The following is a 26,219-nucleotide window of genomic DNA, read 5'->3' as shown; positions in this document are numbered from 1 at the left end:
TGGCCTAGAAAGATTATTTGTAAAGTAAATAGATGTCAGACCTGACACTGTGTATCATATTTGTATTTCGTTTGTTGTTAGGACATTTGAATATAGTGTTTTACATTTTCATGTCCAGACTTAGTAAAGCTTTCGGTGGGGGTGTGATTTTTGCTCATTGTTGAAGGCTGTACAGCACATGATAGTTGCTTACATCAATGTTATTTGGACTCTGGTAGATATTCGTCCTGTTGGCACTGCATCTTATTTTGATCTTGATAAGGTGGTGGCTTCCTAACAGCTGTTTCAGAACAATAACTTGCTGAGGAAAAATGAGTATACCTTGCTGCTCACAAATAAAAAGCTAGATTACATACTTTTGTGGCTGACTATGTGGTATGGGCATTGCTCATGGTTGATGGTCTTAGGGTGATCTGTAGTTGTTAATTTCTGTGTTATTTGGTCTCTTGTGAAGAGATGTTTCATTGGCTATTATACAACATCTTATTTTATATAGATTACAACATACGATTCAGCAGACACATTATTCTGACTCTGAACCATTCACATTAAGCTTCATACTATGTTTAAATGGCATCTGCTTTGTAAAGAAGCAGGAAATTTCTAATTATTTTGTTTGATCAAGCCCAGGATTAACCTTCAACACTTGAATTTTGAAATGAGAACAAGACCATGAGACAACTATGTAGTTCTGAGATGTCATCGCAACTCCTTTCAAACCCCACAACAGAATTTCACGAAACCTTTTCAGATAATAAGGACATACTATGTAGTTGTGCATATCGACAGGAAATTGCGATTCAATTTTTTTTCTAGGAGTTACGCCCCTTTGAACTTATTTACTTTAATGTACTACTGCAACAGTTTGTCATCGCAACTCCTCTCAAACCACACAACAGAATTTCACGAAACCTTTTCAGATAATAAGGACATACTATGTAGTTGTGCATATCGACGGGAAATCGTGATTCAATTTTTTTTCTAGGAGTTACGCCCCTTTGAACTTATTTACTTTAATGTACTACTGCAACAGTTTGTCATCGCAACTCCTCTCAAACCACACAACAGAATTTCACGAAACCTTTTCAGATAATAAGGACATACTATGTAGTTGTGCATATCGACAGGAAATTACGGTTCAATTTTTTTTCTAGGAGTTATGCCCCTTTGAACTTATTTGCTTCAATGTACTTCTGCAACAGTTTGTCATCTCAACTCCTCTGAAAACACACAACAGAATTTCATGAAGTTTTGTAGATAATAAGGACATACTATGTATATTATTATTCAATATTTTTTCTTATACAATATTTTTTCTTATACTTATTTAATTTCTCCAATGACAATGTGGGGACATGGGGTATGTGAGCGTGCTCACTAAGGTTCTTTAATTCCTAAACTGTTAGGACCAAAACTACCAAAATCAAACCCAACCTTCCTTTTGAGGTCATAAACCTTGTGTTAAAATTTCATTGATTTCTATTTACTTATACTTAAGTTATTGTGCGAAAACCAAGAATAATGCTTATTTGGGCCCTTTTTTGGCACTTAATTCCTAAAGTGTTGGAACCAAAACTCCCAAAATCAATCCCAACCTTCCTTTTGTGGTCATAAACCTTGTGTCATAATTTCATAGATTTCTATTCACTTAAACTAAAGTTATAGTGCGAAAACCAAGAAAATGCTTATTTGGGCCCTTTTTGGCCCCTAATTCCTAAAATGTTGGGACCAAAACTCCCAAAATCAATCCCAACCTTCCTTTTGTGGTCATAAACCTTGTGTTAAAATTTCATTGATTTCTATTCACTTAAACTAAAGTTAGAGTGCGAAAACTAAAAGTATTCGGACGACGACGACGCAGGACGACGACGCAAACGTGATAGCAATATACGACCAAAAAATTAAAATTTTTGCGGTCGTATAAAAACCACTGAACCATGAAAATGAGGTCAAGGTCAGATGACACCTACCAGCTAGACATGTACACCTTACAATCATTCCATACACCAAATATAGTAGACCAATTGCATACAGTATAAGCAAAACAGACCAAAACACAAAAACTTAAATAATCACCAAAGAACCATGAAAATGAGGTCAAGGTCAGATGACACCTGCCAGTTGGACATGTATACCTTACAGTCCTTCCATACACTAAATATACTAGACCTATTGCTTATAGTAGCTGAGATATGGACTTGACCACCAAAACTTAACCTTGTTCTCTGCTCCATGAAATGAGGTCGAGGTCAAGTGAAAACTGTCTGACGGGCATGAGGACCTTGCAAGGTATGCACATACCAAATAAAGTTATCCTACTACTTATAATAAGAGAGAACTTAACATTACACAAAATTTTAACTTTTTTTCAAGTAGTCACTGAACCATGAAAATGAGGTCAAGGACATTGGACATGTGACTGACAGAAACTTCATAACATGAGGCCTCCATAAACAAAGTATGAAGCATCCAGGTCTTCTACCTTCTAAAATATGAAGCTTTTAAGAAGTTAGCTAACACCGCCGCTGCAGTAGCCGCCGGATCACTATCCCTATGTCGAGCTTTCTGCAACTTAAGTCGCAGGCTCGACAAAAAGTAATTATAAGTATTGAATGCTTCTTTTTGTAACTTCATGGGGGTTGCATGTACTGAAGTACATTTTTTATGATGCGTAGAAGTGCTTCATTCTAAAACATGATCAATGCTTTTACACCCCAATGAAGTTACAAAAAGAAGCATTCAATTCTTAATTACATTTTGCTATTTGAATGAGACAATAACACATGGTTTTGAAAATCAATATTAACCCCCTCAATGGAAAGTAATTTCTGTTTTGCTATCAACGACTTTCTTAAAAGGCGAGACAACAAATGGTAAATTTAATTTTTCAAGGGCAGCATTATATATTATATAGTTAAAATTTTGACCATGTGTTGACTTATTTGAAGATCTTGACTTGCTGACCTGTTTTTTTCCCCCTCATTTACCATTCCTGAGTTGTAGGTTTCCAGATGATAAATAAAGAAATGGATTAAATTTAAATATAGTGTTTTGTACTATTTGACCGTGTAAACTATATCAATTATACTCATGAGTGTATAGTGATCCTAATGTCTGTCCATCACACAGTAGTTTCTAGTTAATCATTTTTAACCAGATTTTTGTGACAAAAATGTCGGTTATTGATTTGGGGATGTACAGAGGGCGGGCGGCAACCAAATGTTGTCCGTGCATTTACTCATGAACCGTTCATCCAAAGCTTTTAAAATTTTAATATGTTGTTACTGACAACAATATGAAGGTCAAGTTCAAGAATGACGATTTTAACTTTTACCATTCAGGAGTTATGGTTCTTGAAAGATTGAAAAATAGCGTTTCCAGTCGTGTCCATGCATTTACGCATGAACTGTTCAACCAAAGCTTCCCAAATTTTAATATGTTGTTACTGATGACAAAATGGAGGTCAAGTTCAAGAATGACGATTTTGACTTTTACTGTTCAGGAGTTATGGTTCTTGAAAGATTGAAAAATGGTGTTTCCAGTCGTGTCCGTGCATTTATGCATGAACTGTTCAACCAAAGCTTCCTAAATTTTAATATGTTGTTACTGATGACAAAATGGAGGTTAAGTTCATGAATGACGATTTTGACTTTTACCGTTCAGAAGTTATGGTTCTTGAAAGTTTGAAAAATGGCGTTTGTGTTTCTATTCATGTTGTTGCATTTACTCGTGAACCATTCAACCTAAGCTCTTTCAAATTTAAATATGTTGATACTGATGACAAAATGGAGGTCAAATTTGATATTGACGATTTTCACTTTCACCATTCATCAGTTATGGTTCTTGTGATATTGCCAGGACACAAATAAATGTTAATAAATCCGGTTTGCTGTCGTTGTGACAGCCTCTTGTTTCTTCTAATCTACCAAAAAAAATATAAGAATGGACTTTAAAATCGAGTAAAACTTTGCTTTTGGTGGATTTGATATTCCAAACCCTTAAATTTGATAAATATTGAACTTTTGGATTTCCTGATTGATGCAGCAGGGGTATCACTGGATCAACTCTCTAGTTTTAACTATAAGATGACTGTGGTGAACTTTTGGCTCCTATTGGCCTAGAAAGATTATTTGTAAAGTAAATAGATGTCAGACCTGACACTGTGTATCATATTTGTATTTCGTTTGTTGTTAGGACATTTGAATATAGTGTTTTACATTTTCATGTCCAGACTTTGTAAAGCTTTCGGTGGGGGTGTGATTTTTGCTCATTGTTGAAGGCTGTACAGCACATGATAGTTGCTTACATCAATGTTATTTGGACTCTGGTAGATATTCGTCCTGTTGGCACTGCATCTTATTTTGATCTTGATAAGGTGGTGGCTTCCTAACAGCTGTTTCAGAACAATAACTTGCTGAGGAATCAAAGAGCTGATAGCTCTGAAGTGGAAGAAGGTGAATAAAAGGTAACTTGAATTACCATAAAAGCAGCCCCACTTACCCAGGCTGCTTTGTTCCATTATCGTTAAAATGTATTTTTTTTCTTCAGACAAGAAAAGGTCATAAGTACATGGATTTCCCATCCGTACAATCATTTTCTATGTTCAGTTGACTATGAAAATTAGGTAAAATCTTTAATTTGGCAGTAATTAAGAAGATCATATCAAGAGGAACACATGTGTACTAAGTTTCAAGTTGATTGGATTTCAACTTCATCAAAAACTACCTCGACCATAAACTTTATAACCAGAAGCAGGACGGACGGACAGACTAGAAAACATATTGCCCATAAATGGAGTATAAAAATAGTAAGACTTGTTACATACCTGCCAACTTTTGAAAGTTCCCATATGGGTTTTTACTGCACAACAACAAAATTAAAGGTTACAATTTTTAGCGATGTATTTTGCAAGATCTGGATTGTCTAGAAAAAGTGTCATATTTGTATGAACTTACATGACTTACATGCCTTTTCCTAAAGTCTGTTTGCATAATTCTAGTTATATATTAAATCGGTAGAAAAATTATACATGAAGCTAGCAGAAGCTAGACTATTAGCCTAGTTGCACATTTTGTATGTTAACATCTAACCAGTGATAAACAAATTTAATATATAAACTTCAATTCAATCCTTGAAAGGAGGTCTAAATTAATAAAATAATTTATAAATTTTAATTTTTTTATTTGTCCAAAATCATTTAAATTCATTTAATCAACATCCTTTTATGATTATTTGATTAAAATATTAATCATTTATAGTCTTTTTACCATTTACATTTTTAAAAGCAAAATAACTGAAAACAGGATAAAACAAAGGGAAGTAACAAAAAAGTATTTCAATATTCCCAATACACATCGTTTTGATAACACAACGGCAGTTAGCCGGAGGTAAACATCGTTGATTACCAGTATGTTTGACACCCAAGCTGTCAAGTGAAGCCATATAATTATACATCTTCTTTGATGTTCAGGTAAAATTTAACACAGGTGTCAATTACACCCGTACAGTAGTAAGAAATGATCAAATATGGCGTCTGAAAAATTTCATACACGGGAGTTTTTTCTCCTAAACGGAAGATTCACATGTATGTTACGAAGGGCATCTAATTCACATGACAAAGGAAACCCATGAATAAAGATAACACTTTATATATCCTTTTTATTTATATAAAAATAAAATCTTCTTGTCTGCAGGATTGCAAATTCGTAACTTTAAGGGCGAACTTGTAAACAGGGCGAGTTGTACCGATACCAAATTCACGCATGCGTAATACAAATATCTACATCCTGTTACAGTAAACAAATTACGTTCATGTGGATGAGATGAAATCTAATAATTTACATAAATAAAAGGGTCATATTTACGATAGTGATTGTTTTACAATCATAATTTACAAATTAAATGATTCAGATGCCCAATCATGTGTAAAAATCGGTGTCAGGAATCTAAGTTGTTTTGAAATTGTAATACACGAAATGAATGCGGCATACGGAGACTCAAAGCCAATGGTCGGCCCCTTAAGTCTTCAGAAGACTTGACGTCTTCTTCCACTAAAAATGAGTATACCTTGCTGCTCACAAATAAAAAGCTAGATTACATATATAGTCTTTTGTGGCTGACTATGTGGTATGGGCATTGCTCATGGTTGATGGTCTTAGGGTGACCTATAGTTGTTAATTTCTGTGTTATTTGGTCTCTTGTGAAGAGATGTTTCATTGGCTATTATACAACATCTTATTTTATATAGATTACAACATACGATTCAGCAGACACATTATTCTGACTCTGAACCATTCACATTAAGCTTCATACTATGTTTAAATGGCATCTGCTTTGTAAAGAAGCAGGAAATTTCTAGTTATTTTGTTTGATCAAGCCCAGGATTAACCTTCAACACTTCAATTTTGAAATGAGAACAAGACCATGAGACCACTATGCAGTTCTGAGATGGAGAGAAAAATAGAGACCATGAGACCACTAGTTTTGAGATGGAGAGAAAAATAGAGACCATGAGACAACTAGTTTTGAGATGGAGAGAAAAATAGAGACCATGAGACCACTAGTTTTGAGATGGAGAGAAAAATAGAGAACATGAGACCACTAGTTTTGAGATGGAGAGAAAAATAGAGACCATGAGACCACTAGTTTTGAGATGGAGAGAAAAATAGAGACCATGATCCCACAAATGCAGTTCTGAGATGGAGGGAAAAATAGATTGAGAATGTTTAGATGAACAATATTTTATTTTATTAATGAACATTTACAAGATGCAATATATGCCAAAACAAATGTAAGTTGAAAGTGGTTTAAAATTAAAATTTATCTGCACAAAGAGACTGTCTTTAGCATTATCAGTTATTTTATGTAAAATAGTTAGGACATCTAAAATTTATAGTCTGTTTAACAGGCCTTTATAATTTTAATATATACATGTTTGAATAAAATACCGGTATATTTGGTATATATGTTAAGGAGACAGAGCTCAAAAACATCTAGGAGCTTAATGTTACGACTGTGGTCTTCACATCAATCTATACTGTTCTTACAATTAATCAATAATATTCATATCTTTCAAATATAATCTAATTTATGAATTCAAATAAAATACTAGATGTGGTCCCTTTTTCAAGTATTACTGTAAAAGACCTGAGAAACAGAATTTAATTTTAGAAAGTTATGTGATATGTCAAAATCTTTTGGCAGTATTACTATCAATGAAATTTGTTGAAAGACCTATACACTAAACATTGCAATTATTTTTAACCTAAATGCCTTTTTTGGTACATACCATCTAAGAATAAATATCTTGTATAAATATATAAATTATAGATCATTTAGGTTAACATGAGAAAACTATTGACAGAACCATTCCATTTAATAGATCATAAACAAATAAGTTAAATGGATCATACTGACCAAAAAAATCCACATAAGAAAGATTAAATTCATTTTGCAACTGAACAGCAACAACCAAAATACTATACACATATTTTCATTCACTTATCAATGTTATTTATTCCATCTGAGAAAAGGCATATTAACGAAATTTTAACAAAAATTAACTTCAGCTCTTTCAGAACTTTGATTTCAACGAAATTTATTTTCATTGTCCACATATTAAAACAAAAAGATTGTAATAGACATGTTGCTAAAAAAACCTGCATATTAAGTCAGCTTTTACAATAAAAGGTAATACTAATTCATTCACCATAAAAGACCTCTGTTACATCATACATGTATTATAAGCTTTCAGATTGATAAAACTGATGAAAATTAGTACAATACACACAACATGTTGAGGTAAATTTGATAATAATAAATATTACATGTATTAAGTGATTTATTTTGAATAAATTACTAATTAATTAAGGTAAATAACCAAAACAGTTTTTTAAGTCAATTTGTTGGGGACAAACTTCACATGAGGAAAACAAAATTGGGACTTATTTACGTCATTTTTATAGCGAAAAAAACTATTACCAATGAAAAATTAGTATCAAATTAAAGACCAAAAACAACAAAATTTAAATCGTAGAAAGCTGTCATAATATAAAATATCTCATTTTACAGTGAACTGCTGTAGCTAATTGTATACAAGTTGATTTTAAACCATAACATCTTGTGTGTACTGTGATAACAAAAGCAGTCTTATCCCATATCTATCCCACTGATATGAGACATCCAGTTACCAGCTGATAAAATGATACCACAACAAAATTAAAATATTTACATCTATTTCTCTGATCATTCATACAGATAAAATAACAATAAAACAAGAGATAATAACAATATACACTACTTATATACATAATTATCACAAATTATTTAAAATCAGTTAGTTGGTAGAATATATCATAACAACATATACAATACACACACAGGCTGATTTCAATGGTGAATTTTTAATAAATGCTGGTAATTCACTCTAGTCTTACATTATAACTTTTCATGTTTGTATTTTCAGTATTAATTGCATGACACTATTGTTGTTATCAACAAAAATAATCAGCAATTTTCTTTCACACGGAATTCAACAAATATAAGAGCAATTTTTTAATGAATAAACATGTGTCTACCGAGGGGTGTTCAAAACGTGTATATTTACTTCAAATTTCTGGTATCTTTAAAGGGTCAGTGTTATCTGTTTTTAACATAGGGGTACACTAATGTGTACAATTCTTCACTTGATCCAAACAATACCTTTCTGTGTGTTTGTAGAATATTGATAGAATATCAAAGTTATAAAAAAAAGTTGAAAAATTGTTGTCTTTGCTAGACAGAGAATTATAATATTAAAAGGATATAAGATTTTTTTTAATCTATAAATATATCAAGATATGAACAGTCAGAAGTAAAATTTTAATTTCTTTTTTTCTTTTTCAAAGCAATTTTTTTTGAAGACTACAAAATATTAGAACAAGTATTGAGACTTAAATTTAAAACGTGTGTATGATCTTTGCCATTGTGTTTATAAAATGTCACCACATGAATTACAGAAACTTTAAAAAGTCAGGTAAAATTCTGCATAAGCAACATATATAACGTGTGTGATCACATCTACCATACACAAGCATTAGATTAAAAACAACTGGTTCCCGGTACAGTTTTGGTCATCATCAGTCCACTCTTTAGTTAGGCTCCATACACACTTTCATCACTGTAAGCTATGTATAGAAAGAAGTCTTCTTCATGATGCTCCTGAAAAACAAATAAATAATATTGTAAGTGTATTTTTAAAATATGTGCTACACACATTTTGTATGTTTAAAATTACAGCTTTAACAAACTGCATTTGAATTAATAAAACGATAATAAAGGCAACACCACCGATCAATTACTGCATGGTAAGAGTTTATTCTGGTCGACATATTCGCCAATAATAAGTACAAATTTGGGGGTTGTGCAGTTCGACGGAAGTAATGTTACAATAAATATACAATATTAGGTCAATGTCAGAAAAATATAAACTTTTTTGTATGAGGCTGAGAAACTGGGGAAGAGCGAGGTTCTACTGAGCCCTTCCCCAGTTTTGCGCCGAGTACAAAAAAGTTGATTATTTCTGACATTGACCTAATATTGTTTTTATACTGCAACTTAAATAAATAAATTCATAGCTATTTAAATCGTAACACAAATTTCAAACTTATTTTCATCCCTCAATGAACCCCTGACTATGGAAAAAGTGTTCCATGATGAAATTGACATTGCACAAAATATAGCTGTGTTACTATATTTAGGATATATTTAGGAAATAAACACAACTAGTTGCAGTATAAAGGTTGATATGACGACATCATAAATATAAATAGAATGTGAAAGTAAAATAAGAATCTAGTTAAGTTAAAAGTGAAAGTTAGTCAATAAAGTTATTAGTGATGTGGTTAGCTGTTGTTCTCACATGTCTGTGTAGTTGTTCTCATGGATGTTTCTAGTGGTATTTTTGTAGAAATTATGAAAGTAGATCACTTTTAACTTAACTAAATTCTTATTTTACTTTTTGTCTTGTGAACTTTTGTTTTTCTGGGTTTTTTTTCTATTTTAGCCAGTTTATTTAATTTTTGATCTACGAGTTTGAATGTCTCTGGTATCTTTCGCTCCTCTTTTAGTTTGAAGTATGTTTTACTACAAGTGGGTCTCTTTTCATCATCGGAGCATACATACATAAAATAATACATGTACATCATCATGTACTTCTCACCATGATCCTATCAATAGTGATCTTTTTTTTTATTTCTAACATAGATATCTTGTACATGTTCTTCTTAAGTGTCTTTGTGTGTGCTTGTGTGACTGAATGATTGAGGATTACTTAGATGTATAATTTCATATTAATTTCAACTTTAAATGATAATGTGATTATGTCATGGATTAATTCTACTACTAGGTAAGTCAAGGAGTCCTAACTCATGTAAATCTGTCTAAGACTCATGAATTTCAAAACTGATGAGTCCAGCAATGCATCAAGATTATAAAATGGTGTACTAACTGAGCACATTATTGTCATAAGTTTAAAAATAATCTAACTTCACTGTCATTTCCTTGCTTTGTTTTGTCAATGGGACTGAAATAATTAAATATACATATATGGCAATACAATTTCATCTTCTTATTGTTGGATTTGCCATTGCCAAAAATGATGAGACCTGCTGAAATCCTTAAGTGAGTATGGCGAGAACCTTGTCTTGCTTTATAGCCTTTCAAGATGTTAAACTTAATAGTTTTATACCTGATAGAGAGATCCCATTGTTGCACTTGTTGGAGGAATCACATTATTTACAAAGAAAAACAAAGCATCTTCAGGTCTCAGATGAATTCTCTTTCTGATCAAGAAATAAAACTGTCCAACTGTTAAATCTGATGGCACCAGATATTTTTTCTTGTCTAAATCTCCAACTCTGGCCTTTGGCGCTTTCTCAACAATAACCTATAATATAAAAGTAATGCATCACTATTTACACTGTTTATGACAACTTAAAGTAATCATGGTAAATATACATGTATTTTTTACAGTGTCGAACATTTATTTACATTGTATATTTGGAGGTACATGTACATGTAAATTTGTAAAAACATATCTACCTTTATAATGAATTTGTTCTCACCAACCTGATTTGCATCTAGGTGCTCAGTAAATATTGTTGACATGAAGCTTTAAGGAAAACTGCTTGTAACCAACCAATTTCCTAATACCTCATGTTTTAGCTCACCTGGCCTAAAGGACCAAGTGAGCTATTCTCTTCACTTGGCATTATATATTGTCATCCATTTTTGTCTGAACTTTTTACACTTTGAACTTCTTCTGCAGAACCACTGAATGGATTGAAACCAAACATAGCATGAATAAAACTGAGAATGGAAATGGGGAATGTGGCAAAGAGACAACAACCCGACCATAGAAAAAACAACAGCAGAAGGTCACTAACAGGTCTTCAATGTAGCGAGAAATTCCCGCATCCAGAGGCATCCTTCAGCTGGCCCCTAAACAAATATATACTAGTTCAGTGATAATGAACGATATATGTTCCTTTGAAGCCAAACATAGCATGAATGTTCCTTTGAAACCAAACATAGCATGAATGTTCCTTTGAAACCAAACATAGCATGAATGTTCCTTTGAGTTTGAAGCCAATCAATCATCCTAGATAGCTGCCAGCGGGGGACTTAGTTTAAGGGCATACTATACAGCTACAGGAGAGGTAATGACGTTGCTGACTTAAAATTGTTATTTTTGCGACGACAAACTATGACTTATTGAGAAAAGATTCAGTTTTGAACTGATTTTTATCATTCAAACTTATTTAACTTGAAAACAAGTTCATGGACCCCTCTTTTTTGAAAGGCCATTTGATTTGATTACGTAAAAAGGTTATGTGTGCCAGTTTTCATGAAAACGTCAATAGTGCAATTTTTTAAAATTTGATAAATATACAACAAAAATATATGTTTTTTTCTACATTTCTGAACATCAGATAAATATGAGTTATTTTAAAAAAACAAGTTGCACAAATTTAAAGGGCAATGACATAAAACACAATTTACAAATAATTTAACAAAAAACAGACTGTTTTTATCTTTTTAAACAGGAAAAATACATACATACGTCCACAAATCTGAATTTTGAGCAAATATATAAAATTTTGACTTTTTTTTCTCAAATAGTATCATATGAAGGTATATTTTTCATAACATAATTGATTTAATTTATTTAATCTGGCAAAAATTAGTCTATATGCAAATTGTCAGGAAAATTTCAAAATGGGATCAAAACTGTATCGTATGCCCTTAATGAATCCATGACAAATGGCCCCACTGGCAAATCACCCCACACCTAATTGTCCCACTTAAAAAAAAAAAAAAACACCCCAAACTGGTTTACCAAATTGCCCCACTTGTAAAATGGTTTAAATCCCATTATTATTACTGCTTTAGAAATCCATTACTATTTGGGAATCTTTAACACTTGACAAGATATTATGTGACAGTTGTACTATTGACACAATACAACAATCACTTTTCTTTGAGGCGTCTTTACAGTAAACTTGTGGCAAAATCAGTCCAATTATCTAGGAAGGCTATTTCTGATTAAATTTATGCCTTCCTACGACTGAAGGAGGGCTTGCCAAAAAAAATTGTCAAAAAGCCATACAAAAACAGCATAATTATTTGGACTATGTGTAACCAGGGATCTCCATGGAATAAAATTTAACAATAGGGGAATTTCACTATGACAGAACAAGTGTCTATGGCGTCTGATATTCATCAATAGGGCAATTTGCAGTATTCAACAATAGTTGGATTGATCGTTGTTCACTGTAAGTCAACCGCTGACAAACCTAAAACAACAGACAATATGTTTTTACTTTTTTAATCACCTTAAATCCAAAAGGATGTGCACAGCTTTGACAGACACATTTCAAAAATTTGTCAATCTAACTCAATTCTCCAAATGTAAAGAAGATATGACAAAGGACAACTAAGTGACAAATGATAGGACTCTTGTCTTGGGGCAGACAACATTTTTATAAGAAATAGAAATTATATTTTTTCCTTCGCCATTATTATTGTTAATTTCCTTGTTCAGAACTTACAGGAACGCGATCTGGATACTTCTTCCGGATTTTTTCACCCTCAGCACGCCTTTTCTCAAAGGGATGTTCTTCTTTATATTCCCACTTCATTGTTTCTTTTAAATACGTTTAAAGATTTTTCTCCTTTCTGTTTGATGCAACAAATTGTCAACAAATATGGCCGATTTCGGATATAAACAAAATAATTACTCCGCACACTAAAATAGTTCTATTTTCTTTTTAATTTATACGTTTCAATTTGAGTCTATATTCATAAAATATATATTTTGGTTTGCTGTGACGAAGATTATAACTGACTTTATTGTTCCAATGATTTTGGTAATTACGTGGCGTAATATCTAGTTGATGCGTATTTAGATCACATGGCCAGTCGTCTAATATCTAAAAATAACTATTGATAGTGACGTAATAATTACTGGTTCCAGTGGAGATTCCAGTCTACAGTGTGTAGTTAGTGCCATCAGAAATTGTTTATTTATAAAGTCTTTGTTATAGTAATTTTGCAAAGGAAAAAGTAAAGAATTTATCCAAAGTTAAGCTCTGACAGATTATATAGATTTGATGTTTTGGCCTTTTTCAAGGTGTTGTTTACTCTTATCTGAAATGAATTTAAACTGTTAACTGTTTTCAACCCACTGTGTTAACTGTTATCAGCATTTTTTAATTTGTTGTTAACTGTTTTTGCCAAAATCGAGGTGTTGTTAACATGTTAAGGGCATACGATACAGTTACAGGGGAGGTAATGACGTTGCTAACGTAAAATGTTATTTCGCGACGTCAAACTGTGACATATCGGGAAAAGATGCTTTTTTCGACTGATTTTTATCATTCAAACTGATTTAATTTGAAAACGAGTACATGGACCCCTATTTTTTAAAACGACATTTTGTTTCATTTTCCAGGGAGATCATGTGGACCAAGTTTTATAAAACTGTAAATAGTGCATTTTTTTTAATTTTGATAAATATACAGCAAAAAAATGACGTTTTTTTTCTCAATTCATGACAATTTGATAAATATGAGTTATTTCTGAATAAAAAATGTATAAATGTTTAGGATACTTTTAACTTACAGAAATTACAAATTATTTAACAAAAAACAATTTGTGTTTATCTTTTAAAACAAAAAAGATTCGTAAGAATAGAATAACTGATATTCTGTTCTATTTTTCTCCAAATCATTATTGAAGAATTTGACAATTTAGTCAAGGCCATTACTAATATAAAAAAGAAGATATGGTATGATTGCCAATGAGACAACTATCCACAAAAGACCAAAATGACACAGACATTAACAACTATAGGTCACCGTACGTTCTTCAACAATGAGCAAAGCCCATACCGCATAGTCAGCTATAAAGGGCCCCGATAAGACAATGTAAAACAATTCAAACGAGAAAACTAACGGCCTTATCAAGTTATGTAAAAAAAATGAACGAAAAACAAATATGTAACACATAAACAAACGACAACCACTGAATAACAGGCTCCTGACTTGGGACAGGCACATACATAAATAATGTGGCGGGATTAAACATGTTAGCGGGATCCCCCCCCCCCCCTAACCGGGACAGAGGTATAACAGTACAACATAAGAACGAACTATAAAAATCAGTTGAAAAAGGCTTAACTCATCAGATGGACAAACATACAAGTGGACGTGGACTTTATATTTGACTAAGTTTACTTATTGAAGAAATGGATGAAAACAACATATCATATCATAATTTAATTGCTAATTTTCAAACAAATGACTTTAGTGTGGACGTCGCATGACAGTCTTTTCGTGGATTTTACCTTTTCAATGACTAAGACCTAGCCTACACGTTAGAAGGATAAGAACAATGAATATTTTACAGATACCTCAAATAAGAAGAACAAGGTATCATGGTAAAAAAAATCTTTTAGGTATGATGCTCAAGTTCTCTGGAACTCCTTCCTTAAAGAAATCCAGACGGTGAATAAATTTTAATGAGTCAAGTTTATTCCAATGATCTCGTGAAGGAGTGATAAACATGACTGTTCCTGTGTTTTTGCTTTTAAATATTGCCCAAATTTCCATCAATACATGTATGCAGCAGCATATAAAGAAATAACAACAACTACTGTGACATTTTTTCCTCCGGATCAAATTTCACCCTGATCTAATTTTGCTTTACACTTTCTTAACTTAAAACTACATGTTTTATGCTATACTATTCCCTTTATGCATGTGACAATTGCGTACGTGTAAATTTTTGTATGTCTTGCGTTGTCCTATTGTATCTGCACGCACTGTATATCATATAACAAGCTCGTTTAGCGATTTTGTTGTATTATTATCAAACTTGCCGATTTAAAATGAAATCTTTATAGTTGAATAAGCTCAAATTATCATAACCACAATCCTGTCCTCTTTCCTCGAATGTGACATCACCGAATAAGAATTATATCACATACGTGAATAAATCAATAGCTGATGATCTAGATTGTAGGGGTGAAATAAAATAATATGCATCTTGAAGTATTGTCTACTGGACACACTTTCATAGATGATATCGTCCGCAGACAATATATATAATAAGGGAATACTGTCCAGTACAGTATTTCATTATGACACAGTGGCTGTCCTTCCGTCTATGAATTTTTGTTAGGTTGTTCGGGATTTTTTCGCTGTCATATTGTCCCTAATAATATTTCACAGTGAATTTCTGTCTATGACAGCATTTCCAAATTCAAGTATATTTGCACGGAGAAATCATTTTTAAATTGTCAGCTGCCTTAGAGTGTCTGAAATCTTTCAAATATTGTTCTTGAAAAGAATAAGTATAACAGTGCAATACTCTATCGCATATTTCTCATCTGTAGTACACAAGCATGGAGATTACATGTATATATTTTCATATTCATGGAAATAATTTGTAAGGCAATAATTCATAAAAACAAATAAACACATTATTTATCATAAGCTTATTTTGAATTTGCACTTAAACATGATTTAAGTCAAATATGATAATTGTACCATATGATACTGTAAGTACAAAAAATGATTTAAGATTCATGTTTGTCATCGTAAAAAAAACAAGGTATTCGATAATAAACTTTTATTTCGTAACACAATAACAGAGTATCTAAATATTTCACACAAAGAATATCAGGTTAAATTATTTATTCTAAAGTGATGAATCAATGAACAAATCAGAATCTATACATCTATATATAATACTAAAAAAACGAGGTCCAGTTTGTCAGCCGTCATGGGTTACAGGAAAGGGACAAAACTACATAATTATACATTGTACGTTCTTTGAGACTTATGCAGAAAAGAAAGAACAAATATGCATAATTATTGGCAAAAAACTTATTGTCGCCTACTTTTATTATTATTTGCAGTAAGAGTGGGAGGTGCTATTAAATTTAACCAGTCATAGTGCTGTAAGTGTATTACTGCATGGATTAGAGGGTAAATGTGTACTAGGTTTTACCAATTCATAAATCTTACTTTCTAGATAAATCATTTGCTCCACATATATTTTTTGTATTAAATTTTATGTCATATATAATGCCAAAATGAAAGAGCAGAAAACCATCAATCCGATGGAATAAATATGGACAGATTCAGCCACAGACGGTCCATTACAAAAGTTACCGTCACACATTGTCGCACACATAACTAATCCTTTGTTTTCATAGTAAGCACATAATGTCTGATTGTTATCCGAAATAAACTTTAAACGTGGAATATCATTTGCTGGTATCGAAAAGTTTTTCCCATCACAACATCCCCGTATGTAAGACTGGATTGTACCTAGAATATATAAAAAAAATAGTATGTTTAGTGATGATGTTAACTTCCTATTATATACTTATTCAAGTACAAATAATATTTTCTTCAATATGTTTCTCATTGATATTTTATAACCCACAGGCAAAGGGTGACTGGGTATAAAAAAAAAAATAGCATGGCTATACATTTGTCTTCTAACAATCGGCAGTAAAACCTTGCCAGCGTCTGGATGTGCATTATGTACTTTGCCAGAAATAACAAATTATGGGGTAATTAAATAGAAACAGTCAGGAACATATTACTAGAAATAGAACATGATAAACAAAATTTAAAATTAAAATAGGAAAGGTTGAGAAAGTTTTTAAAATAACTTGACACATATATATCTTAATTATGTTGCTTTTATAAGAAATGGGTGTTAAGGGTATGTCATTCAGTTTTACAACTCCATTTACCATAACACTTACAGAGCCAATTTTGTAACACAATTGTGTTTCATATCATTAATTATTATTATTATTACCGGAGTATTAATTAGGAAATTCATTAAAAAGGAATTAATTACAGCATACCCGAACAATTCAATGACATGTACCCTTTGGACACTTAATAACGATCTGTACGAATATTATAAACATATAACCTGCAGCCAATAAATGACCATGTCTGCTGTGAAATAACATGTATCCTGCAGGGGTTAATTGTATAGTTTGACAATTAACCACAGACTAGAATTATTCAACATCCAGACTAATACGTAACCGGCCATCAGCTATGGGCCAATGTTTATGGACCACTGGACTATATAAGATCCAGCTTTGGACTTGGAAGAGGACAGATTGGTACAAGGGATTGGTACCGGAGATTCCGCCAAGGTCTCCCCCCCTCGTGGGTAGGCTGGAAAACATGCGCTTAATATCCGAAATACTCTAACAGGAACGAACAGTTATACCACTATACGATCACGTGCCCGTGTGAGATATTGAACATTCGAACAATTCAGCTTTAAAGACAGTTTGTGAACATTCGAACAATTGAACTTTAGAATCTTTCTTGACTTTGTATTACATAATAAAATTATTTATTCCAATGATGACTTCGTTACAATTTCACTGCAAACTATTAATATATCATACGTGATGTCAATATATTTTCAAAACCCAAAATCTTAGACATATGTTGGAAAGCTAATGAAAGCAAGGACATAAAGGATATAGACTCAACTTATGTAGACTGGAGACAATTTAAAGCTTGTCATTGAAATGTCTGTTGTTGAAGACCAGAGGCGGATTTGGGGGGGGGGGGGGGGGGGCGGTCCTGTTGAGAAAAAAAAATTGGTTGCTTATATAGGGAATCACTGAAGCGTGAAGAAATCGGGGCCCCTCTTAGGCAGCCAGTGGACCCCCACTTATGAACATTTCTAGATCCGCCACTGAAGACCTTATAAGTCTTTCTACTTTGTTCGTTGTACAGTTGCTGCCTCATTGAGGATTTTCCCAACTATTCACAACTTTTACCTAATCTTTCCAGTTCTTCAATACAACAATGTGTCATATTATATTTGTGGTATGGCCGACAGTCATGTACCAATGGATCTTTTCCGTATTTTGCTAAAAAGTCTTTACTGTTGTTTCCATATTGAGTCTTATAAGTATAATGCAGGCTGTCCATTCCTTCTGTTTGTTTTTGACAGTCATCTTTACCCTCTGCATCGGAAGTGTCTCTACATCCAAAACAGAAGTCACTTACTCCGACAACTGAAATATCAAAACAAAAAGTACATAGTACTACACATATCTTACATTCATAATGATTTTCCACAGTATAAAGTCCAATTGCTGAAAGACCCCCTCCTTTAATGTTGAAATCTATAGAGGATTTAAAGGCTCAAGAGGCAAACTGGTAGACAAAGAAACGACTAGCTTTCAATAACCATGTTATCATGGTTATAAACATATAAAAATTCAAATGTATTCTTTAAACCAGGTGAGCACAAAAAGGATATCCTTTCATTGTAATATAATAATTTCATCACACAAATAGGTACTATCGGAAACTTTCTATTTTATATAACTTCGAAGATCCAGAGTTCTTTTTTTACATTCATCAGAACATCACAAAGAAGTTAAAAGTATAATTATGAAATTCTTGAATCTACTAAAAAAGCTCTATATTATCAATTAAAATAGTTTAAAAGCATAGCAAAAATGTCAAATATACTTACCGGAGTTAAACAAAGCGAACACAGATAAACTAAGAACAATTTTCGCCATCTTACACTACCATTTTTAATTACGGTTTTTAGAACATAGGGTGTACCAAACCCGGTAGTTGTTTCGATGTGTATGTTACGACTCGATGCTTTCCACTTTAAAAACTTCTCGGTAAACGTTTCGTAATTTTAAACCTTTCAATCAGGAACAATAGAATAAATATTTAAATACCATCGGAATACATGCACAGACTATCATATTTCGCTGAGCCGTTCAATACACACACGTTAAAGTTTACACAGTATAACCATTGCATATATCATTATAAGCAATTATGAAATATGCTACAGTTTTAAAGGTAAATTGAAATAAGAGGCAAACAAGGGTCCTTTGAAAAATAAGAAGAGCCATAGGAAGACGATAAAATTGAGAATGGAAACGGGGTGTGTCAAAGAGACAACAAAACCGACCAAAGAGCACAAAGTGAAAGTCAAATGGATCTTCAACATTGCGAGCAAATTCCGCACCCGGAAGCGGGTTTCAACTGGCTCTTAAAGCAAGAAGTGTACTAGTTAAGAGTAACAGGCGCCAAAATGCGATGGGGTTCATCATGTTTTGTGAGATCGCTTCCCCACTAATTCCTCAATCCAATGTAGAATAAACAAACAAACAGTAAAACTCGTTTAAAGGTAGTATGGGTGTCTTTCGCCATCTTGGATTGTAAAACAAACCAGAGAAATCTAAGGTCCAGATTTTCAATCAGATTAGCAAAATGTAATGCAGGAATGCAGATAACTAATGTGAATTTGCAACAAATTTATAAGATTATAACTTATAAATATTAGTATTTGTACAAGTGTAGATTATTTCTGCTTGATTTTTAATATTTTCAAACCGGCATTTTAAGGGGAGGTAACTCTGAAATGGTGCATTTTCTGAGGTTCGTGTTGTTTATTCTTTAGTTTTCTATGGTGTGTCATGTGTACTATTGTTTTTCTGTTTGTCTTTTTCATTTTCAGCCATGGCGTTGTCAGTTTGTTTTAGATTTATGAGTTTGACTGTCCCTTTGGTATCTTTCGTCCCTCTTTTCTGAAGGAATCTACATGGATTTTTCTACGGTGACCCTTTCTTTTCTTTTGATATTCTAAAAGCATCTCATAAAAGCTATCTTCTCGTATTTTATTTCACAATTCTATTATTTAGTTTACCTTCTAATCACATAATTAATAATGCTTTTTCCTGTATAATCCATACAAAATGTGTCATTTTGTCACAACTTGTAGCCTGAGAAAATGCGCGGTGACCTGTCATTTTTAATATATTTTTGAACATATATCAATATATATAAATAGTACATTTTGGCAAAGTATGAACAAATTCTATCATTTTTAATTTAGACTCCCATACCGGCTTAAATGGAGTCCGAGTCCGATGTCAGAGAAACTAAGCAAAATGACAATGATACATAAAGTAACCAGATGCTCCGCAGTGCGCAACTTTATACGACCGCAGAGGTTGAACCCTGAACGGTTGGGGCAAGTATGGACACAACATTCAAGCTGGATTCAGCTCTAAATTTGGATTGTGATTAAATAGTTGACATAGCATAGGTTTCTGACAGAATGAATGTGGTCTAATGAACTTAAAATACTTTTTTTTTTGCCTTTGAGCAATTCACTATGCTGTTGAATATTAATCCTCTCAAAAAAATGTTTGAAGAAATTTTTTCTTTTTATTTATGAAATCTGAAATGAAAAAAAATGACCCCCCCCCCATTTTTTTCACATTCCCCTTTCCCTCATTCCAAAACTGATCTCAATTCAAATTTCAAATGGAGTTTGCAACACTGAAAAACTTCTCATTTAAATACATATTAAAATGTAAAAAAAGTGCTTGTTATCACTGAATGGTAAAGATTGTTTTAATTTATCAGTTGGTAGTAAAAGTGAATATACATTGTATATTGTATAAAACAATGATTTAAGTTGATTCAACTACTATTCTGGACAAAGAAAGATAACTCCAATTGAAAATTTCTTGCTATTGCACAATATTGTGCAATTAGATATTTCTTGCTATTGCGCAATACTGTGCAATTGAAAATATTTGCTATTGCACAATACTGTGCAATTGAAGATTTCTTGCTATTGCACAATATTGTGCAATTGAAAATTTCTTGCAATTGCACAATACTGTGCAATTGAAGATTTTTTGCTATTGCTGAATACTGTGCAATTAAAAATTTCTTGCTATTGCACAATACTTAATATAATAATTTTGGATCCTGATTTGGACCAACTTGAAAACCAGGCACATAATCAAAAATCTAAGTACATGTTTAGATTCAGCATTTCAAAGAAGCCCAAGAATTCACTTTTTGTTAAAATCAAACTTAGTTTAATTTTGGACCCTTTGGACTTTAATGTAGACCAATTTGAAAACGGGACCAAAAATTAAGAATCTACATACACAGTTAGATTTGGTATATCCAAGAACCCCAATTATTCAATTTTTGATGAAATCAAACAAAGTTTAATTTTGGACCCCGATTTGGACCAACTTGAAAACTGGGCAAATAATCAAAAATCTAAGTACATTTTTAGATTCAGCATATCACAGAACCCCAAGAATTCAATTTTTGTTAAAATCAAACTAAGTTTAATTTTGGACCCTTTGGACCTTAATGTAGACCAATTTGAAAACGGGACCAAAAATTAAGAATCTACATACACAGTTAGATTCGACATATCAAAGAACCCCAATTATTCAATTTTTGATGAAATCAAACAAAGTTTAATTTTGGACCCTTTGGGCCCCTTATTCCTAAACTGTTGAGACCAAAACTTCAAAAAATCAATCCCAACCTTCCTTTTATGGTCATAAACCTTGTGTTTAAATTTCATAGATTTCTATTTACTTAAACTAAAGTTATAGTGCGAAAACCAAGAAAATGCTTATTTGGGCCCTTTTTGGCCCCTAATTCCTAAAATGTTGGGACCAAAACTTCCAAAGTCAATCCCAACCTTCCTTTTGTGGTCATAAACCTTGTGTTAAAATTTCATAGATTTCTATTCACTTTTACTAAAGTTAGAGTGCGAAAACTAAAAATATTCGGACGACGACGCCGACGACGACGCCAACGTGATACCAATATACGACCAAAAAATGTTCAATTTTTGCGGTCGTATAAAAAAGGAGTTACTTATACTTAAGCAGTTACTGATTGAAAGATTATGTTTACATCATATGAAAATAAAGCACACTCCCTCCCGTTAGGGGTTTAATATCATACCTTCATAAAATAAACGATAAGAACATAATCCGTATCTTGCCAACAACTTATTTCAAAAATAAATTTGTTTATTTCCGATGCAAAAACCCCGTGAGGGAATCAATATAAGTTCCAAACAAATGTCACCTTTAATGACCTGATAAAGCCAACAAAACTAAAAACTAAAGTTGAAAGGAAATAACATTATGACACAACACATTGTATGGACAGTAACATCACAATTTTGGAAGTGTAAGCTTACTAGTATGTATATGAACCCCAAAAACGCTTCAGGGATTGTTACAACATTGCTTTGGACAAGCATAAACTAAAAACTTCATGGACATTAACAGCATTGCTTATGACGTATAAGCATACCCATAAACTCAACACTGCGTGGACATAAACAGCATTGCTTTGTACGTGTACGCATAAACATAAACCCAACACTGCACGAATATAAACAGCATTGCTTTGTACGTGTACGCATAAACATTAACGCAACACTGCATGGACATACACAACATTGATTTGATTGTACATGTACGCATAAACATAAACTCAATACTGCACGGACATTAACAGCATTGCTTTGTACTTGTAAGTATAAACATAAACCCAAAAACACTCCATGGACATAAACAACATGGCTTTGGACGTATACACATACACATAAACCCTAAACACTGCATGGACATGAACAGCATTGCTTTGTACGTGTACGCATAAACATGAACCCAAAACACTGCATGGACATACACAACATTGCTGTGGATATGTAAGCATAAACATAAACCCCAAAACACTGCATGGACATACACAATATTGGTTTGGACGCGTGAGCATAAACATAAACCCCAAAACACTACATGAACATACACAATATTGGTTTGGACGCGTAAGCATAAACATAAACCCCAAAACACTGCATGGACATAGTAAGTTAACAACAATTGCTTTGGACGTGTAAGCATAAATATAAACTCAACACTGCATGGACATAAATATCATTGCTTTTGACGTGTAAGCATAAACATCAACTCAACACTGCATTGATATAAACAGCATTGCTTTGTACGTGTCCGCATAAACATAAACTCAGCACTGCATGGACTTAAACAGCATTACTTTGTACGTGTATGCATAAACATAAACCCAAGACACTGCATGGACATTAACAGCGTTGCTTTGGACGTGTACGCATACATAAACATCTGAAACTTAACACTGCATGGACATAAACAGCATTACTTTGGACGAGCAAGCCCTAAAACCACAACATGCAAGCCCTTAAACCACTACATGAACATTGCCCATTTCAATGCATGCATGGACACTAACAGCATTGCTCCGGACGGACGAGCATAAAAATAAACCCAAAACACTGCATGGACATGAACTGCATCGAGTTTATCAAAAGTTCTGGAAGATTTCAAATTGTCTAGATAGCAAACTATGATCGCACACACATCATCATCTAAGTAAAATTCTTTCCCCTTAATTGTCCTTTTTTTTCGTTTTTTTTTTTCAATTTGTGTGTATTTTATTTTTTGTGTTTTTGTTTTCTAAATATTCATTTTCTTTTAATTTTTTTTTCTGTAGTATTATTATTTTCTTTTTTCTTCAATTTTCCGTCTTTTCAGGTCCATATTTATATATATACATATAATAAGTAGATATACCATTCTATACATGCATGCTCTTACATATATTTTTGTATTATATTGCTATAAATGTTAAAAGGAGAAGACTTCATAAGTATGTTTGACTTGACTTAAGGCCCCAGCATGTCCAGGGCAGAGCTCTTGTAGGGGGTTCAGGGGGCGAAGCCCCCCGACGGAAAACGGTTTTCAGCGTTGTAGCTGCAAAATTTTATTTACAAAAATATTAAATTTACTGGTTATTTAATCATATACATGATGAAAAGTTCGAAGAATTATGAATAATGTACCATAACATCTGACCGGTGAATAAAATAACGCAGTGCAATCCGTAATTATCATTAAAAAAAATATTTACAGTATGCATTGCCCAGCGTAGATCAGCGTATCCCTTCAATTAAGCAGTACACCCTGTTTGGTATAGTCATATCTATTTCGTTCTGATTTATATATATACGTTTAACTTAATTAATAGTACATTTTGACTATCCTTCATTAAAAATAATAAGCATACTACTAATATAACATAAAACTATCCTTTTGGCTAGACATCAACCATCAATCTTTTGAATCTTAAACCTTCACCCTAGCCACACAAACAAATACAGACAAAATTAAAAAAAATGTATATATCCTCTACTGTAAAATCCCTACCTGCTTAGTAATTTTGAATAATTGTGGCCATTACACGCAGATTTGAGAGTACTCAAAATTACTGGAAGCCAGTTGATTGATTGATTTTTTTACATCCAGTGTCAAATATTTATGCAAGTTCAGGACCGTTGAAATTTTTTTTTTACAATAAATACAACTTGGAGATAGGTCCTGTAGTAGGTGTCGTCCAGGACGAAGGTCTGGAAATTTAAGAATGCCATGCATTGGAAAATGAGGGATTATTGGATAGGAGCAAACATTTTGCCTTTCAGTAGACCAACTACGAACTCCTCAAAGAGTTGCATTCTCTCTACAACTAGGCATCGGATTTAATGTTCCTATTCTGACAAGACGTGACTGCGTATTTATACATCCTGCACAGCCAAACGGACGACGAACATTGGCAAGTCGGGTGAAGACAAAGTGGAAAGCTAGTTGAAAACTAACAACAACTCATTAAAAAACTTATGTGTCTAAGTTGAGGTTCATTCAAGTTTTTGTTGATAGAAGTAAAATGATTTGAACCAAAGTTCTAGTTTACAGTTTCTATATAAGTTAAAATCGTAAAAACATTCGAATTCTATGATCCAATATTCCATTCACTAAGGACGAGAGACTAGTGTACACATGACATTCGATGATATCAACCCTCAACCAATATAATCCCTCGAGCAGAGCTCTTGGGATTATATTGGTGTCTCGGGTTCATACGGATGCGATATTAAAAAGACATATGATATTCTCTATGTATCGTATATGGGATGGACTTGTATAGTTAAGTGGACATTTTTTTTTTATTTAAAACGTGAGGCTTCATATTTTATTAATCTGAAACAATAAATATACATTGGTAACATAACAAAGTAGGATAAGGCAAATCATATGTCATCTGATATCCATGACTTACAAATATCAATGTAATAGAGTTCAGTTACTTTGAGAATTGCTTTATTTAGCCCAATATTTCATAACCTAGAACTGACCAATATCAAATATTTTCGAAGTAGTCATAAGTTTATTCACGTCACTCAAAATATTCAACCCTGAATTTGATACCCTGTATTACCAAAGCATTCATGGTGAAGGAAGTTTTTCATAAATATATATATATTTTTTCGTCACTTTTATCCATCTTTATTAACCAACTAAGTGCATTATTGCCAAAAGTGACTGTTTATTAAAAATTACATATTTTCTGTAATGGCCCTGTTTTTCTGTAATGGCCCTGTTTTTTTCTGTAATGGCCCTGTTTTTCTGTAATGGCCCTGTTTTTTCTGTAATGGCCCTGTTTTTTCTGTAATGGCCCTGTTTTTCTGTAATGGCCCTGTATTAATGCCCAGTTTGTCTGTATTAAGCCCTGTTAGGGTTTTTAATAAAGTTAATAAAACTAAGTTGTAAAGAGTATAATACCTTTTTGTATTTTATTTAAATTAGTAACCAGCAACCAACATTAAAGAACCATATAAAGGGATCACTGTTCATCCTGTTTTTTAACACATATCTCTTTCAACTTAATATCTTGGATATTTGGTATACTTAAAGCTTTATAATGGTGAAGTACACATTA

The 26,219-nt window shown here is 32.7% G+C and overlaps 1 protein-coding gene and 1 long non-coding RNA gene across 2 annotated transcripts; both read right to left on the bottom strand.

Moving 5' to 3' along the window:
* Positions 1–6,724: 6,724 nt before the first annotated feature.
* LOC143055846 (gamma-aminobutyric acid receptor-associated protein) lies at positions 6,725–13,476 on the bottom strand. The gene is made up of 3 exons (XM_076228890.1): positions 13,089–13,476; positions 10,727–10,924; positions 6,725–9,198 (listed from the first exon to the last, which is right to left on the bottom strand). The coding sequence occupies exons 1-3, from the start codon at positions 13,176–13,178 to the stop codon at positions 9,133–9,135; spliced, it is 354 nt and encodes a 117-aa protein (XP_076085005.1). The 5' UTR covers positions 13,179–13,476; the 3' UTR covers positions 6,725–9,132.
* Positions 13,477–16,461: 2,985 nt separating this feature from the next.
* LOC143055929 (uncharacterized) lies at positions 16,462–19,219 on the bottom strand. The gene is made up of 3 exons (XR_012972173.1): positions 19,078–19,219; positions 18,371–18,610; positions 16,462–16,874 (listed from the first exon to the last, which is right to left on the bottom strand). It is a non-coding gene; the product is annotated as an uncharacterized LOC143055929 (long non-coding RNA).
* Between the last annotated feature and the right edge of the window lie 7,000 nt (positions 19,220–26,219).

Source organism: Mytilus galloprovincialis, chromosome 13 (assembly GCF_965363235.1).
Source record: "Mytilus galloprovincialis chromosome 13, xbMytGall1.hap1.1, whole genome shotgun sequence".
NCBI lineage: Eukaryota > Metazoa > Mollusca > Bivalvia > Mytilida > Mytilidae > Mytilus > Mytilus galloprovincialis.
The sequence above is the reverse complement of the archived record's forward strand: the minus strand, read 5'-3'. Positions and strand labels throughout refer to the sequence as shown.

Excerpts from the sequence above, each read along its gene's own strand:
- LOC143055846 (XM_076228890.1), bottom strand. The coding sequence starts at position 13,178 with ATGAAGTGGGAATATAAAGAAGAACATCCCTTTGAGAAAAGGCGTGCT. Across the intron at positions 10,925-13,088 it reads AGTATCCAGATCGCGTTCCT|GTTATTGTTGAGAAAGCGCC; the intron begins GTAAGTTCTGAA and ends TTTATATTATAG. Across the intron at positions 9,199-10,726 it reads CAATGGGATCTCTCTATCAG|GAGCATCATGAAGAAGACTT; the intron begins GTATAAAACTAT and ends TTTGTTTTTCAG.